Raw genomic sequence first — 17,940 nt, 5'->3', positions numbered from 1 at the left:
CTTCTTACCTCTTCTTGCTGCTGGGCTGCCACCCACCATGATGCTGGACCAGAAGGGACATGCAACAGCCTCTGCAGAGCACAGGGTGCTCTTTGAACACACATCTTCACTGAGCAACCCTTGGGATCATCCCAACTGGTGTTAGCTGTGTGCCACCAGCACCAGTTCATACCAGTCCTCGCCAGTATCCAGGTGGCCTGGAGAGGCAGCCACAAGAGCAGCTCTTTACTCTGGAAGGAAATCAGTATTTCTGCAAGCTTTTCAGGCCTCAGATCCCTCTGTAGTTTTTAGCCTCAGGAGAAGCAGGTGCATTTTCTAAGCTGCTTGGTAGCCTGGGCACCTTAGCAGGGAATGGTGTTGGGGACCAGACCCTTAAAGGGATGCAGGAGGTTGAGCTCAGCCCTTTGCTGTGCTTCAGTTTGCTCATGAGGTTGTAGAGGTCCCCCAGTCTGTCTGTCCCTCTGTGTGGTTTATATACCCCAGCTGGATAAAGCCTGCTGTCACTCATCCTTGAACAATCTAAGTCCAGCTTCTACTGATGCCCTGTGGCAGCTCTGTGTTGTGATGGAGGAATGAAAGAAGTGATTCTTCAAACGCCTTCTCTTACTTGAAAAGCCACTTTTCCAGATTGCTCCCTTCCTGCCAGCACAGACCCCCAAAAGGCACATGCTTCAGGGAAGGACAAGTCTGCTCAGCGCAGGGGGATCCCTTGGTGATCTGGATGCACTCGCTGCACTGTAGGGTGTTTGCAGAGTTAGGTTGTGCTGTGGCTGCAGCTGTGGCCAGGCCACAGAATCACATACTTGTGAGGGCTGGAAGGCACCTCTCGAGATCATTTAGGCAGGGCCTCCTAAAGCAGGTCACACAGGATAGTGAACCCAGCCACAGCATGCAAACCTGGAATCACCTCATTGCCCATCTCCAGTGCCTGGCTCTACATGGCCCGGTGCAGAGCAAGCTCAGGAGAGGCCACATCCAGAGCACCAGATCCTGGACAGCACACTGAAGTCTGCATCTCATACAGCAAAGGTCTGCATCCCACACAGCCAAGGTCTTCATCACACACAGCCAAGGTCTGCATCACACAGCCAGTCAGGAGCCCACAGGAGAGAAAGCAGCTACTGGACAGAGCAGGACATGTCCTGACCTCAAGCCACTTCCCTTCTGCAGGTTTTGGTGGGCCATGTGCCTTCTGGCCACAGTCAAAACCATCAGGATCCACGGCAGCACCTAGCAGCAGCACTGGGAGCACACCAGTAAAGAACAGAGAGATGGGAGAGGAATGAGCAACATTATTCCTGCTTGCACTTCATCACCAAACACTTTGTGCCTCTGCTGTTATTCCGGGGTGCTCTGCACTGACACATGAACCATCTCCACCTTCCTTGCCCCACTGTTGTCATCCTCCCCCGGCTGTGGCTGCCACTTACTGTCAGTGCTCTGTGAGCCCCGTCAGATGCAGCGCGGGCTCACCGGGAGAATAGTGAGCGTTTGGCTATTTCCAAGCTAATATGGGGCTTTCTTTGAATTATTGTTTTTTGAGCTGGAAGGAAAAGAGGCTTGTCACACGAGATATCTGCTATCAGTACACAAATAACAGCAAGCCCATCATCGAATGGAAAATAATCGCCACGGAAACCGAGTTGCAGAGGAGCCGGGAGGGATTATTACAGGCGCTGGCAGTGGCGATGCTGTCAAGGAGCCTGTGTCAGCACTTCCATTACCACCCACCTGGTTTCAGCACGGCCCCCAAAGCGGTGTGCGGGGCCCCAGCATGGGGTCATTTCTATTCAGAAGAGTTTCAGATCAACTGGCTTTGATTGGGTTTAAATGATGGAGTGTTTAAGAGGGAGAGAGAGGAAATAGGAGGGTGAGATGGAGGGAGGCATCTTGGAGGAGGGGAAGTTTGGTACTCAGACAAGTGGAAAACAGTTTGAGATAGGAGAAATCAAGAGTTGGGAGAGAAGAGCTGGTCCTCCTGGGGGCAAGTTTCAGATGGCCGTGAGGAAGGACAGTGTGAGGAGAAGATGACCTGAAGCCTGAGCAGATGTGCTGAGGTCTGCCCACCAAAGGGCTGCTCTTAGAAAAGAGCAAACGCATCCTCAGCAGTGGAACGTGGTCCCATCTATGCTCTCTACCTACTGTCACTGCCCGTGTCACTGGGGTGGCAGTCCCTGGGGAGGCACCTGGCTGGGCAAGAAGCCATCAGCAGAGCTGAGCAACTGAAATAAACAATTTATTTCACTCATTTGGCAACTTGCTGAGCTCTGTGCCTCACACCTGTAAACTTCGTTCATTCAGAGTGACTTGGGAGCATCATTTGTTCTGTGCTGTGTAGTGATGAGGACCTGTATATATCACATGCTGTTATGGCTGTTCATGGGCTGGGTCCCTTTTTTCCTCACTTAAATACTCTCCAAAACAGCAGGATGGCTTGTGAAAGGTAAGTTTTCCGTTACAAATGACCCAGCCCTGGCCTGCAAATGCCTCATGGTGCTGACAGCCCTCCATTCCAGGGCACAGAGGTGGGGATGTCTTCATGACTTCACACCTACTGAGTGCCATGCTTGCATTCCTGGTACCTGAACCCAGTTTCCAGCCTGGATCCCAGGTCCCATTATCCATCACTTTGCAGTGAATCCAGCCTGACTCAGAGGACTAAGGAGAATTATTTTGGATCCATGTCAGTGTAATTGAGGTCAGGATCTGGCCCTGGATCCCCAGCTGCGTCAGGCGGGTTCAGTTCAGTCCTCCCCTGTTTGCAGACAACCTCCAAAGGAGCCCGTGGACAAATTCCCCCATGCAGGGGTGCGTCTGCGCATCGAGCCCTCTGCTTTCAGAGCAGGAAGTATTGGGTTTCAACACTTGGAGTTAAACATTTCCACAGAGCCCAGGAGATGGTGCAAACAGCAGGAGCACCAAGGCTCTGCCTTTTCATCTCTCTGGCACTGGCGAGCAGGGGGTCGGCAGCGGGGGAAGCAGGCAGAGCCGAGGAGGGTAAACACTGGAGCGGAGCCTACCGAGTAACCAGAGAGCAAGGGGAGAGAGAGGGGCAAAGAAAACAAAAACACAGCTGTCAAAAAACAAAAGCCTGAAAAGAGCCATTCAGGGTCTCCCAGGAGTGCACTTGGCACAGGGCAGCAGTGCTCACTGCTGGAGCAGGCTCCGGTCCAGCCCGCTCAGGGATATGGACCCTGGGCAAATCAAAGCTGCCTGCTCCCCCGAACAGGATAAGCATCCTCACCCCAGCACCATCCAGCCACACAGAGTGCAGCATCCTTTGCTTTTTAGTGGTACCAGGATGTCCCTGCTTTGGAGAAGAGGGATGTATGCGTCTCACTTCACCTTTGCATTCACAAACAAAAGCCAGGGGTTTGCAATGTGCATCCTCTCCCTCTCCTAGCACTCCACACTGCAGAGCTGGGTACCACTGCCCAGTATGAGACATCACAGTGTGGGATGTGCCAGGCTTAGGGGCACTCTGTGGATGTGGATGCTGCTGATTTGGGGAGACGCATCCCACTGGCAGCCTCTGTGGCACTGCAGGATGCAGCAGGTTTCATGGACCTCAGGAGAGTTGCGTAGGTGTCCCTCTGGCTCTGGATATGATCCCTCCCTTCTGACTGTCACTTGCACTTAGCTTTGCTCCTGCAAAAGCACGGTTGTCAGTCCCTTGGGCTAGGAGCCAGGCTCCTTCTGCCTCCTGCTTTGCAATCTGTACATCAGGGACTTGGCTGCATGTCCAGATCCCTGTTCTCCTGCCCCTCTGGAAGCCCTTACTCCAATGCAAGCACCAGCCTCCTGCACTCACTGGATCAGGGGATCATTCCTGACTGCCACAGAGATGTGGGGTGACAGCTGTCATGTCCTTCCTTGGCAGAAATCGGTCACCATATCATTGATGTAGTTGGTGGGTAAGGCCATTGCTGCTCATTTCTTCTGCTGGCCCAGGCTGAGGTTGGGAGTGGCCATGGAAGGCAGCAAAGTTCCTTCCCATGACCTGAGATCTCTACCCACTGAAATCTAGAGTCACTTCTGCTTAGGAGCATGCAGCCCATGGAAAAGCCCTGAAGAACAAGCAGGGCGTGCAGGAGGTTGAAAAAGGCGCCAGCCTTTGGAATTGACCTAGTCCCCAAGAGGTATCCCATCTGTGCCTGCTGGTCTAAAGCTGACCATCCCAGAAATGAGGTCCAGGACACTGTCATGCCCTCCCTAGAGAGCAGAGACCTGGGGAAGCTCAACCTCCAGTTCACCCTCTGGTGCTGCTGAGAGCATCCCTGCCCCACCATCCCAAGCTGTGGGTGGCAGGCGAGGGGCTCACAGGCCCCATGGTGGTGGCCTGGGCTGGGAGCAGGGATGCGGTGCGGTAGGGCGGAGGGCAGCCTGTTTATCCATCCATCTGCACACCCCACAGTGGGGATCCAGCAGGATTTCCTGTCCGCTCAAAGGCTGCCTGTTTATTTTGGGAGGGAGACTCAGACAGTTCCATTGTTTTGCTGTGAAGTTGGGGTTATAAATAGCAGGTGGTCGGGGATGCTCTGGGGCTATTTTGGGCCCCCACTATACAAAAGTGGAAAAGCTCCAAGAGAAAGGTGGAATTACTGAAATGCCGACCTTTCCCGCAAGGGTCAGCAGGAGCTGGCTGTTTGGGTTGGGTTCTGGGCATTATTTAAACACAAAGGAAGGAGGAGAAAGGAAGGTGCTCCCAGGTGGATGGGATTCATGCTGTGTCCTCCCTAGCAGAAAGGTGGTAGGGATGAGGAGTTGAGGTGCCTGGGGTCTGCCCAGGAGCCATCAGAAGCAGCTCAAATCCAGTGGAGAGACCACCTGCATTTTCCTCTGCAAATGGAAGAGTTCCCAGTGGATGGAGACTGGGGAGGCACAGAATGTCCCATAGCACTGGCCTGCCCCTACTTGTCCCTCATGCCTCAGTTTCCAACTCCTTCTATAAGTAGGCTGAAGAAAAGGGCAGGTAACACCCCTTCAACAGCTCCACTCCTGCCAGGCATGCACTGTGTCCTGCTGGAAGGCAAGGATAAGCCAAGGTGACCCTCAAAGTTATTTCAGACCCTTCCTCTCTTTAAATGCCTGCGCTAGGCGGTTATACAGTAAGCAGCAGGACCCAGTAAAGCCACTCACACCAATGTTTTATACTTTGAGAAGGTCTATTCCTTTAATGGGGATTCATTTAACTGGGCTCTGCCATTGTTAGGAGCCATAAAATGGCACCTTTTGGCTCCTGATTGGAAGGCCATTGGTGCACGCAACCCCATCGTATCCAGTGCTGGCTGCTTTATTGTGCATTACTGCCTCTCACTCGGATTTAACCAATTTGATCCATGTCTAATACATAAATAAATAATCCAGCCGGAGGGTTCGCGTTGGATGACAACAGGCGGCTATAAAGCCTGTTTCTCCCTGCCAGAGCCATCTGAGCCAGGCTCCGCACGCCCTCTCATGAGCAGAGCTGCTAATACAGCTGGGAGAGGGGGGCCTGGAGACCTGCGGGCTCCTCTCTTTTATTGAAACTTCATTGTTTGCTTTAGAGTTTTATTTCATGTTAAATAGAGGCTGTATATGCCTTACAGAGGGGGCAATAAAGTTTCTGAGCTGGAGGAAATTGGCTTCGGAGAAGGGATTGAACCAAGGAGATGTGGTTGGGGAGGGGAACAGCGGAAAGGATTTTCGGAGAGGAGGGTGTGAGGCTGCATCCTGCTTCCAGGGTGGCCCCAGGGGCTTGGGGTTGGAGACTACAGACATCTCATCTAGGAATGGTGCAACCCCAGGGTCCTGGGGCTCAAGCAGATGAAGGGTCCAGAGCTGCTGGTGGTGAGGAAAGGGCAAGGGGCACCAGCCCAGGAACAGGGTGAGACAGGTCCCAATGACTACAGGGACAGCCATGCTGAGCATCCAGACCTGCTCCCTGCCATTCACAGCCTGGCACTGCAGGGTCTCCTCTGCCTCCCAATCATGTGTGTCAATGGAGAATCACTCTGCCCTTCATGGGGGTCACCTTGATCCACCTGACTTCAGGAGTGCTGAGAAGGATGAAGATGGCTCTTCTTGACTTGCTGTTGTTAGTTCACAGGATCAGTGGGCAGTGCTGTGTCACACCGCCTTGCACCGCAAGCAGGGACAGCCAGGGCTGCATAGCATCACTCCCAATATGTGGCTCTTGCTGCTCTCCATGTAAGACTTGAGAGTCCATGCTGGAGATAGGATGCTCTCATGCCACTTGCATGAACAGAGCTAGTCCCTGACTGAGGGAGCGTGGGACACGGAGAGAAACAGGGCTATACCAGGAGAAAATTCCCTGGTTTCAGACCTCAGCTAGGATAGAGAGCAGGGCAGAGTGCAGGCATGCTGACGGCAGCCGATCAGAGCTAAAGCTTTCTTCCATCTTTTCCTTCCCGCAGGCAAAAAGAAAGCGACCTTGTTTGACAGCCAGGCTCCGATATGCCCCATCTGCCAGGTCCTCCTTCGCCCTGGGGAGTTGCAGGAGCACATGGAGCAGGAGCTGGAGAAGCTCACCCAGCTGAACATCAGGTAAGCAGATCCCTTGGATCCACCAGCATCCCTGCTTAGCCAGCTGGAGCACCCGAGGATGGCAGAGGAGATGGTGGTACCCACAGTTATCAGATATGGGAGATCTAATGCTAGCCAGTGGGGCAGAAACATTTCCCTGGAGTTCGCTGCAATGGTAAATCCAGGTAAAAATGCCCCCTGGAAGGCACAGACACCCATTCCCCTGCAGACATCACATTGCTCACATCCTGTGATGGAGCAGGCCTGCAGCAATGGTGAGCACTGCCCCTTAGCTGCCTGCAGCTCCCTTCAGCTTTCCCCAGCACAGCAAAGTAAGTCCCCTGTTTAAAATAATAATTGCATTCTAAGTGCTAGCAGTTATTTAGGAAACGGCCACAGCCAAGGGTTGGCAGATCCCTGGCCCTGCCTCCATAAAACTCAGCAGCCTTGGAAAAGAACGTGTTTATTTCAATTATTAATGAATTCCCCGGTCATTAAAAGGTGAGGAAAGGAATCAAACTGCCGACTAGAAGCAAAGTTACGTCACCAGGTGGTAGGAGAGGAGGGAGAGTGTGTGTGTCAGTGTGTATGTGCGTGCCAGGGCAAGGGGGGTGCAAGTGGCTGTGCATAGTGTGGAGGATGCAGAATCCATCCCTGCCTGGCTTGGGTCTTCCTTTCAGTTCAGCAATAGCTATTGCAGATGAAAGGAGAAGGAGGGAGCTTTAGAAAGAGAGACCTCCCCAAGTGGGTCCTGGCTGAGATCTCCCAAATCCAGCACCCACAGCCTCAGGCTGAGGCCTGCATCCCCGTTGCAGACATTGAACGGGAAGATGGAGAAGGTGGGGGAGCCATGGGGAACAGGCAGTGCATTTATCCCCCGCGACACCCAGTCCTCCTGTGAGCGTAATTTATGGTGTAATTTGGGCTGCATCCAACTTAATAAAGGGCCACTGCAAATTAGTGAACAGGTTTAAATGAACAGAAGCAATTAGTGCTCAGAGGAGCCCATCAAAGAAGTTGGGCCAATATCAGAGTGAAACTGAAACCGCAAGCCAGGAGCGGAGGCTGGCTGGCGCGAGGCGGTGATGGGAAGGTGGCGTTTAATGGGAGAGGAAAGGAAACCCTAAATCATAAAGCATGACAAGGGCCATTGTGGGCCAGCTGACAAATGAAAAAGAATGGCATTATTCCTTTAAATAACAGCAGCAGTTAGAGAGGAGACAGCTCTCCGCAGCTTGCCCTCGCTTCCCCGGCCCGCACTGCTCGGCCACGCAGGCAGCGAAGAAGAATCAGAGGTCTTTATTAATTATTAAATAACGACTCCCTCCATAACGTGATAGATAACGTTCAATCTGGTCGATGGAGTCAGGCAATGGAGGCTAATCTGTAACACAGCCGCTCTGCACAGGGATGGTCTCTCCCAGTCCTGGTGGGCACCAGCAGGCAGCAGCAGGCAGGGTGGGCAGCAATAGCGGGCAGTGGGATGTGAGCAGGTCGAGGTCCTATGTGCTGCCTAGCTCTAGTGGGGCAGCGCGACCCAGCGGGTGGCCCCATCTCCCATTCCCCCACCCTTCCTGGCTGGAGGAGCCGGGAGCAAGAACACATCAACGAGAGGAGAGAGAAACTAATAATGATCTCAAATAACCCAATAAACATAAAAATAAAATGTAGGCCTATAAACATGACGGGCACCGGCAGCCCAGGCCGCTCCCTGCCAATACTGACTTGTTAGGGAAATGGCTGAGCAGCTGTTACTTATCAGTGTGATGGGGAGAAGCGAACCGGGGGGCTGCTTTCCAAGGGCCTTTTATTTTTCTTAATTTAAAGAGGATGCAGCCAATCATGGCTCGTGCTGTTAAGTTTTAATAAACCCTAATGACTTGCAACAAAAGCATAAATTTCCAGCGCTCGGGGTTAGGAAGGCAGATCCCCTCCTGCCCACTGAGCCTGCAGCACCAGGGACTTGGTGGGTGATACAGCAGCTCCTGCCACGGCACCGGGGCTCCCTAAGTGCTGGGATTTCACCCAACTCAGCGTGGCCAGGGGGCTGTGTGGTGGGTGAGCCAGATGAGATGCTGCCAAAGGGCCAGATCAAGAGGGGAGAGGCTGGGGAAGGAGCTGCCCCACACCATTGACTCTGTTGGATATTGAGCACTCGCCAGGGGCTTTTGGGCATCGCCAGAGTAGGGAGCTCTGCATGGCCCAGAGGAGCACAGAGGAAGGCAAGGAGGAAAAGCGATTCCTCCAGGTCATCACAGGATCTTTTTGGGGCTGGGATACAAGGGAGCTGTAGGAGCCACCTGGATGATGCTTCCCATGGTCACAGCTCACCAAGAGCCTCAGGTTGTAATCCACTCACTCCAGTGACTCCTTGCTCAGCTGGTGGGATTGGTGTTTGCTGTCTCACAGGGACAGGGACAGCATTTCTTCCCCAAGAGCAGAGCTGGTGTGAGCATCCTGGCCTCGAGGCAGGGACATCTCAAGGTCAACCCAGCCGAAGCATCACACAGTGAGGCAGGAGGAGCCATGCTGAGCCATGCCGAGGTGCTGTGCATACCCTGGGGATGGACGCTAGCTGCTGGACCAGTGATGGACATCACTCAGAGGGATCCAACTCTAGTCGATTTCCCTTGAAAAACCAGACTTGAGTGGGAATGAGGGACCGAGTTTCTATCTCTGCTGCCTTCTTGGCATGTCCAGTGTCCCAAAGCAGGAGGAGAGACCTGCTGGTGCTCGCCCCACAGCTCCTCCACCCTGTGTGGGTCCAACCGAGCCCCGTGCACAGCTCCGCTCAGCCAGGCAAGGCTCTCTGAATGCAAATTTCATTTCTGAGCCACTGGCGCTGTTTCAAGAGCCGGCAGCCTCCGAGCCCTTCTCGGTGTTACATATGTAACAGCCTCATTGAACTTGACATGTCAAATTCAGGCCATTTGTGCAAAATCTCCCTTTAATAATACCGTTTCATTTCGCTCAAATGAGACTTGAATGCATGTAAAATGGAAAAGGATATTTAAGCGCTAACATTAGGCAGATGTCTTGCCAGAGGCCGATTGAATATATGAGATTTTGAAGTGCTTAACACGTTTTCGGTGCTCCCTCTTAGAATATGTCACCTGGCTTTCTTTTTTCTCCCCCTCCTTTCTTTTTTTCTCCCCCTCTTTAAGTGAAGGGTATAAATTGAAAGAAAACAAAACTACAAGCCTTGGGTTTATGGGGTTTAACTCTTGCCAGCCAAGACTGTTAGCATACCTCCTCCAAAGGGGAACTCACCTTCACAGAGCAAAAGCACAAAGCGGCCCCATGGCGCTGTGCAGGAGGGATGCTCTCCTTGCTCTGCGTGTACAGCTCAGAGAGCAGAAGGTGCCGGTCCCCAGCTGAGCAGTGATGTGCCACCAAGGTGAAAATAAGGTATAATAACAGCAAACCTTTGTGTACAGCGATGCCCTGTGCCCCAGCCAGGCTGGTTGCTGCAGCACACATGAATATTCCTGGCTTGTGTGCATGAAGTTTATCTGTGTGCTAGATGCAGGTCTCCTATCCTCACTCGATTTATATTCCCTTGTTTTACACCTCACCCGATTAAAGGCTTGCAATAAAGCACACTGAAATGTGAGAGTGTCTGGAGCTGTCAGTGGCCCCAGCTCTGAGCTTTGGCCAGTGCTTTGGCTGCAGATGCATTTCCCCAGCCCAGGGCTACCCAAGGAGTACAGGCAGACACAGCGATTGAGAGCAGCACCCACGGGTGTCCCTCGGCACAGGCACACACACACACACCTCCTTGTGTACATATGAGTGTATTACTGCATATGTCAATGCAGGTAAATACCATGAGCAGAGGTGGTGGACCCCTAAACACTGCCCTCTGCTCACAGGCAGTGACCAACCTGCTTATGATGGGGAGGCTGGGTGGAGAAGGGGCTATGGTTGGAGTTTGGGGTGGAGGGGAGATGAATTTGATGACAGATGAGGTGTAAGGGAGGCACAATGGGAGCTGTGGAGCCCGCTTCAGCTGATGGCCCCTGATTGGGTCCACGGTGCTTTCTAGGGTTTGGGGAAGAGGCATATACTGGCCATTTAAAAAGCCTCAGGAAATCACATTACAAATATTACAGTTGCTGAGTCAAGCACTCAAAGGTTGGGAATGTGCCTTTGGATGCCGTGGTTTTAATAACACGATGCTCTGTTCTTCAGTCTGCAGAGTTCTTTTTAAAATATGCATTTTGCAGGGGGCATTTTTACCTCCCTGTGTGACAGCTGACAGTTTCTTCCCTGCATTGCTTTGCTTCTGAGCAAACCTATGCTTCAGAGCTGTGATTCCACCTCCCCAAAAGAATGAGGTGCAGAGGGTGTAGCAGTGAGTTGGGCCATGCCAACTCTGTTCCTGCTTTTGCAGGTGAAAGATGGTGCAAGCATAGACAAGACTATCTCAGCTGTTTGTCTTATTTAAAGGGGTTTCTTAGCTCAGCAGATGTAGCCAGCAGTATCCTTGTGCAATGTAATGCTACCTGTGCCTGTGCACCCTGGAGCTGGACATGTCTGTGCATCCCCATTGTGTCCAGGGATGGACATGCTTGGTTGGCAGTGGGGGGTGATGCTGTTCCCACAGTGCCCCATGGCTTTCCCTCTTTCTTCACTTTTCTTCCTTTCCTTCCTCCACATTGAATAACTAACCTGAACATATTTGTGTTTTAAAGCCCATACCCATCATTTGGCTGTTCCCAGCATGGGCTAATAGCTCTCATTGCTCTTTGCCACTGTGCTGAGAGCATGGGGACACATCCCCACGCACCCAGCATCTCAGGAGCTACTAATTCGTCCTAATGACCTTTCTGGTGTGTTTTCTGATTTTCGGATTGGGAAACATTTCCCAGAAGACAGGGGGTACCAGGATCTCTCACCTTGGTGCAAATGGAAAGTGCTACAGGCAGTTTTTTGGTGACCTCAAAGATGCTGTCATGAAGAGGGAACCAAATAGTACCAGGGAAAGGATGGCAAGATGCAGTGGGAAGTCTTGTTTCAAAGCAGGTGAAATGCCCAGATAGGAGATTTAGCTTGACTCTTGCAGCCAGCTTTGGTTCACGTCAGAGCCAACCATGAGACTGTGGTGCCCTAAGTCCTGTAGCAGCTCTCAGTGCACCTCTGCCCAGGCTTAAATCTGCCTTCAGCATCCCTCTTTAAGATTCTTTTCCCTCATTTGCATGTGTGCTCTTTTCCTCTCAGCAGCCAGGGTTGAAACAGAAAGTGCTGCCTCAGTCACTGGCACTGCACTGAGCATCCTCACTCTGCTTGGGGCGGCTTCAGCTCAAGGCTTCTTTATGTAGATAGAAACAATGATAGCTCTCCTCAGGGAACAGAAGCAGCTCTTGACCTGGTGTGATAAGTAACAGAGAGAAAGCTGTCAGTATAACTAAAACATGAAGGCTATAGGACCCTGGGACATGGCCTGGTCGCTCCAGGCAGGGTCCCTGTCCTTGAGAGATGTCTCCAGACATCTGGAGATGCATGCTGGATTTCACATCCTTTCACAGGTTGCTTTCCCAGTGTTTCATGGACTTTCTGGTTAAAGTCATCCTGTGGTAACCACCCAGAGTCTGCACCAGACATCCCTGCTGATGGACAAGGAGAGAAGCACACAATAGCTGTGTTCCCTCTGTGCCCAAATGACAGGGGATCTCTGCCTTCCTCCTCATCAGAATAAGGACCTAGAGCAAGTTATGTGTCTCATAATGCTCTCCTCCTCAGGGTGCCCTGTGTTTAAATACATCTGCTCCTCACACTGCCCCAGGCAAGGGCTTTCTTCATCTCAGTGGGATCTGCTTCATCTCAGTGGGTCTTGGAGGAGACCTTCCCGGGGCTGGGGGAGCGGTTGTTCTGGGAAGGGCGAGCAGCCACACTGCCAGGTCCAGCAGGATAAATAGAGTGTGTAAAACCCGAATTAGCTCTGTTGTCATGTGTCACACCAGGGTCATGGCTCTCGCCTCAGGTCTCCTTGATTTATGCCTGGGGACTTTAACTTGATGGCCAGGTACTTGTGCAGACTTCTGCAGTGAGCACTGCAGGAGCCCCAGCATCCGAATGAGTGAGATTAGAGAGAGTTTAGAGCGAGAAGGCTTTTTTCCCAAAGCTCCACTGAAATACATGCTCATTCTCTTCCCTGTGTGTGGTAGCCACCTGCAAGCGCTCCAGAGAGGGCAAGGAGCCCTGCCCAACAAGTGAGATTACCACCAGTGAAAAGCAAGCACTGCAACCTCCTGCTCCTCAACTTCATCCTTTTCATTCTTTCTTTTTCCCCTCTTCTCTCTCCACTTTCTTCTTTTCCTTTCTTCCATTTCTCCCCCTTTTCTTCCCCCTCCCTCCATCTCTCCCCACCCCCCCCGGTATCAAGGCGACATCTCCAAGCCAAGTACTTTTAATTTCGCCCGTGGCCCTTGCTGACACGGTGGATATGCACAGCAAGTTAAATTCCCGCCTGATCAATAAAGCAGAAGCAGTGTGTCCGACTGGTCGATATTTTTTTATCTGTCTTCAGCCCAGTCCTGCTGATGACAGCCCCCTGCGCTTCAGCAAAGGCACTCAAGGGCATCAGGCTTTGGCAACACAGCTCTTTCTTTTTTTATTATTTAAATTATATAAAAAAAAAACCTAGATGCCTTAAAAAAAAAAGTTCACGGAGTTTGGCCTTTGCTTAATAACGTTTTATGATTTATCTTAATTTTTAATTGAAAAAAATTTGCGAATTAATTGATTTCTGGGACTTGCCAATTAACATTGTAATTGGGTGCATGATAAATTCCGAGGGAGCATCATTTTTCTCCCTCTCCCCCTTGTCACCGAGAAGGGGAATCGTGAGGGCAGTGGCTTCCTATCCGCGCGCCCCCCGCTCCTTCCTGAGGTGCCGCTGCCCTCCTTCCCCCTTGCCACTGTATCTTAAAGAAGGAACAAGAAAGCTAATAAAGTCATGTTATTAGAGTCTCACCAGAGGTGACCCTTCAAGGCATAAATCCAGGCCAGGGAGATGGTGCGGACAGGTACTATTAAGTGCCTGACAGCACTTTGCAAGGTAGGACTGGGTACTTCCCCTGCAGCATCCTCTCTTCAGGCCACGCGGAAGGTGTCCAGACAGCCTGGGGCTTTCCTGGAGGGCTCTGACACCCCTCAAGGTGTTCAACCAAGTGATTCATTACCTGTGATGTCTCCCTGATGCTCTCCCCATGTGTGAGTTGCAGTACACATGAGCCTTCACACAGTACCTGGCTGCTCCTGGAACAGACTCAACTGTGGCACCGAGCATCTGGTACCCAAACAGCTGCTTCTTACAGCACATGCAGCATCCAGAGCTTGTCCCACAGCCAATGTTCCCCAATAAAATCAGTCTGCTGGAGCAGGCTGGAGCTTGGGAGCTGCTGCTTTGCTCTGGGGACACAGAAGTGTTATTTGCAACGTGCTCTGCCCCAAGCACCCCAGGGAGAGTGTCCAGCCCACAGCAGCAACAAAACATCCCATGCCACATGGCAGAGGTGTTCAGTGTAGGACTTTAGCTCTGGTGTCATGGTGTCCAGATTCAGACATGGACACATCTCTAGCTGTGTGAGAAGTAGCATCATCTAAAGCTTTCTCCAGCAGTGTGTCAGATTTAAATGAAACACACTCTGCCACCAGAGAAACCTGCCTCAAGTGTCAGCATCTCCATGATACCGGAGCAGGGTGTAGGAACAGGGTGATGTCCCCATGTGGGGTGCAGAAAAGTGGTTGAGCTTGCTGCTGATAAAACGAGGAGTGAGGTGTTGTGGCAGGGCAGGGAAAGAGAACAAGCCACATCTAGGACTGAGGTGGGGAATGGAAATAACAAGTAAACTAAAGGGTGCTTGGTGTCTCTAGTGCTTCTCCCACCCACTTCACATGCCGGTGTTGTCCCAAAATCGGGGTTCTTCACCTGGTGTGCAGAGAGCTGCAAACCACACAAGAGTTCAGATACTTGTGTATGGTTCACCTCATGGCAGTCAGCTCAGGTGTTCCATGCACTGTCTGAAGCCCATGAGCTTGGCTGGGGCTTCACTGTGCTGTCCTGCAGCACCCACTGCACCCCAGTGTGTGCAGGCAGTAAAGGATACCAGCCTGGTGGAGCCATAGCTCTCCCCACCAGCCAGGACACCAGAAAGGCCAGGATCAGCCCAGCTCCATGTCTGCCTGTGTCAGTGGCAGGGAATGATGGGAGAATGGAAGAAGATTTATGAGGAGCAGAGTCTGTTTATTGTCTAGCAAATGTGGTGCTGCTGATACCATGGATTTATCCTCTTTCATCCCCCCTCTGATTTGTGTCCCTGCCCCTCACTGTGGCAGATTAATCATGGACAGAAAGGGAAAAGAGACCCTCCAGCTTCATCCTGTGCACTCAGAGGGTAGCAATGATAGCAGCCTGGACCCTTCATCCATGGCTTCTCCAGTGGAGAGAGCACAAGCCATACAGCTGCCTGTCCTGCTTAGAGATGCCCCATTCCTTTCCTCCCATGGCAGATGCCAGGGAAGGCAGAGGCTGCTGCCCACAATCCGTGGGTGAAGCACTTCTCACAGATCAGGGCTTTCAGGGTAGCACAGTGGGTGAGAAAATTTGTGGGTTATGTATCCCCTCATTCCTGCAGTGCCCTGAAAGTGCTATGAATGTTCCTACAAGTGCTTTCAGACTTGCGATACCCACAGCCCGTTCCCTGACTCTGGGGCATGGGTTTGTAGGCTGGGGTTTGGCACCTCAGAGAGCAAAGCCTTCCTTTGCTGTGGAATCCCTGGACAGCAGGAGCCCCGTGAAGGGATACATGGAAACCCAAGGGTGAGAAATAAATCTTCGGTCAGTTATTTGCCCTGAAGCGATGTATGCCTTCTGCAGAGCCTCTCCTGAACTGCCACGTGAGCTGGGAATAATTAAACAGCCATTACAGCCGCGGTAGCAAAGAGCCCCCCAGATCAATCTAATGCATGACCTTTCCCTCTGACTTTCCTTTTTATTTTTCCAGCCACCTTCTTTTCAAATAGTAGGAGAGAAATGAAACAACCTTCCCACCCCAGCCTCCTGCTTCATCCCAGGACCACCGCATCCTCACCCAGAAACCTATCGCCTGCTCTGAGTGGGGTCTCCTGGCAGGGGTATGGAGTACCAGGGGTTGATAAAGAAATCCCAGCAGGGGAGAAAGAGCCAGGGGCATGAATGGGACAGAGCAAATAGGGGATTTTAGCAGAGTCAGGTCATGCCACAGTGTTTTATGATCTGGCTTCATTTCTGCTGCAGCTTCATGTCTTTGAGAGAGGTGGGTGGCTGTCCTGCAGGGTCAGGTTTGTCACAGCTGACCATGTTGGTCTCACAAATGCTGACTGGAGGAGCATTTGGGAAGCACTGCATTGTAGGTGCAGAGTGTTTCTACTCCTGAATCCAGCACCTTTGGCTATCTTTACCATTGCTCATCCCCTTTCCCCATCACAGGATGCATGTGATGCTAAAGGAACCACAGCAGGTTAAAAACCCCAGCACACTTACCCTGGCAGCACAGATCATAACCAGCCATGCTGGGCACTGTCACCTGCAGCTGGGTGAGGATTTGGCTTCTTGTAGTTAAATAAGAAAATCAAACTCCTATTTCCTTAGTTAGGCTTCAGGTGACACCTCTGCTTATTTAATCTGGTGTTCACAAAAATACAATTCCCTCCTTATCCAGCCACTGCTTATTTACAACTGGTGCTGCCATCCACATGGCTCTGCTGGAGGCTCACTTTGCTGCTGGGGCTCCCATCCCAAGGCTGCGTGTTCAAGCCACGAGTCCTGCAGCTAAAAACAAATTGTTTCCACTGGGTTATTATTTGCTTTAAGAAATACATCAGTTGGCAGCAGCTTGTCCTTTTGGCTTTGTAGAATCTCATGTGGGAGCCGCTGCATGTGCTCTGGCTGGTACCCATCAAATCCAGAGGGCTGCTGGGTGTTGTTGTGTAGAAGAACTGCAGAGCTGGAAGACACCAGCTGCATGGTAGCGGCCCTCTTACCACCTCTTTACACCTTTTCTGGCTGCAATGTCATTAAGGGATGAGCACAAACATCTGTAGCTGCCCAAGCTCAAGGAACTTCTCTTGCAGTTATTAATTACATGCAGGGAGTGCTGCCAGGGGGTTGCTGCTATGCCAAGTACTGAGCTGAGCCCTTCCTTGATGGATGCTCATCATAAGCTCTGCCTTGCCTGGAGTGGGGGCTTTGCAGAAATCTTGTTTTAACATGCGTGGGGGGAGCCTAAGCAGCTGTAGTGGGTGAAGTGCAGCATCAGACCTGTTTCTGGCCTTACTGTTGCACTGAGATTCCAGGCAAGCCCCATCACTGTTCTGTACTCACATTTCCCCTCTGAGCACATCTCTCTTGGTCTTCTCACTCAAGCTGTAGTCACAACCACAACACAACTTTCCAACCCTTGCTCTGGGATGCTACAGCGATGCCCTGGAGCAGATACTCTGTGTGTGTTACAATGAACACAAAAGAGGAATGTTCCTGTCCCTGCTTTCCTGAGGCAGCTGCCTGACACCAGCCTTCTGCCTGGGCTGGGGGTGAGTGAGAGGCCTGCCTGTGCATGGTGGGTTCTGGCAGCAAGAGCAGACCTTGGGTCATGCTCCTCTGCCTGGCAGCTTATAGGGGGGAACAGGGCTTCTCTTGTCTCCTCATTTGGGCACCCAGAAAACTTTCCTTTGGAGGAAAGTTGAGATTCCTACACAATAAGGGATGATAAGGGACCACTCCTTCCATGTTGCTTCTTTTCTTTTCCTATGGCAAGTATACCCCAAAAGGCATAACAAAACAAAGACTTTAGAAGGCCATTGTGTACAACAGCAACCCTGGCAGGGGTAGAGAAACACTAAGACTGTGGGTAAGAAGGACACATATTTGGTGTTCCGAGCCACCCTTTGCCCTTTGGGTCATCATGACACATAGATTAGGTCTGAACAGCCCCTTGGGGCTCACTCAGGGAGATGTACAAGGGTTTCCAGTTGCAGCTGGGCATGCTCCTAACCAAATCTCTGCCTCAGGTTAAAAGACATCTGCGTGTCTGTGGTGTACTCTGAGTCTTGCTTTCATTGTGGAGGGTCTTGCTAAGAGTAAATGATCCTCTTAAAGCTGATGTGCCCTAATATAGAGGAGTGATGGGTCCCTGGTTGGCACCCTATGGCACGTGGGGACCTGGCCATGCAGCTCCCATTAAGGGTGATGCAGCTGCAAGGATAGACAGAGCCCTCCAGCAGCACCAGAGCAGGGACCTTGTTTTGTCCTCGCAGAGGTGTAGGGTACCCAAACACATGGGGATGCCCAAATGCATGACCAGAACTTGTGTTTCAGCCCCAAGAAAGGGAACCAGTGAGGAAGCAGCCTCTTATCACTTGGAAATACAAAGT

General features: G+C 51.7%; 1 protein-coding gene across 3 annotated transcripts in view; it reads left to right on the top strand.

Annotated features, from left to right (window-relative positions):
- RNF220 (ring finger protein 220) overlaps nt 1–17,940 on the top strand; it is a 217,479-nt gene that overhangs the window by 124,933 nt on the left and 74,606 nt on the right. For all 3 annotated transcript variants that reach the window (XM_034064080.1, XM_034064079.1, XM_034064078.1), the window contains one exon: nt 6,417–6,546. In XM_034064080.1, coding sequence (XP_033919971.1) covers nt 6,417–6,546 — 130 coding nt within the window. The remainder of the gene's footprint in view (nt 1–6,416; nt 6,547–17,940) is intronic.

Source organism: Melopsittacus undulatus, chromosome 6 (genome assembly GCF_012275295.1).
Source record: "Melopsittacus undulatus isolate bMelUnd1 chromosome 6, bMelUnd1.mat.Z, whole genome shotgun sequence".
Taxonomy (NCBI): domain Eukaryota; kingdom Metazoa; phylum Chordata; class Aves; order Psittaciformes; family Psittaculidae; genus Melopsittacus; species Melopsittacus undulatus.
The sequence above is the reverse complement of the archived record's forward strand: the minus strand, read 5'-3'. Positions and strand labels throughout refer to the sequence as shown.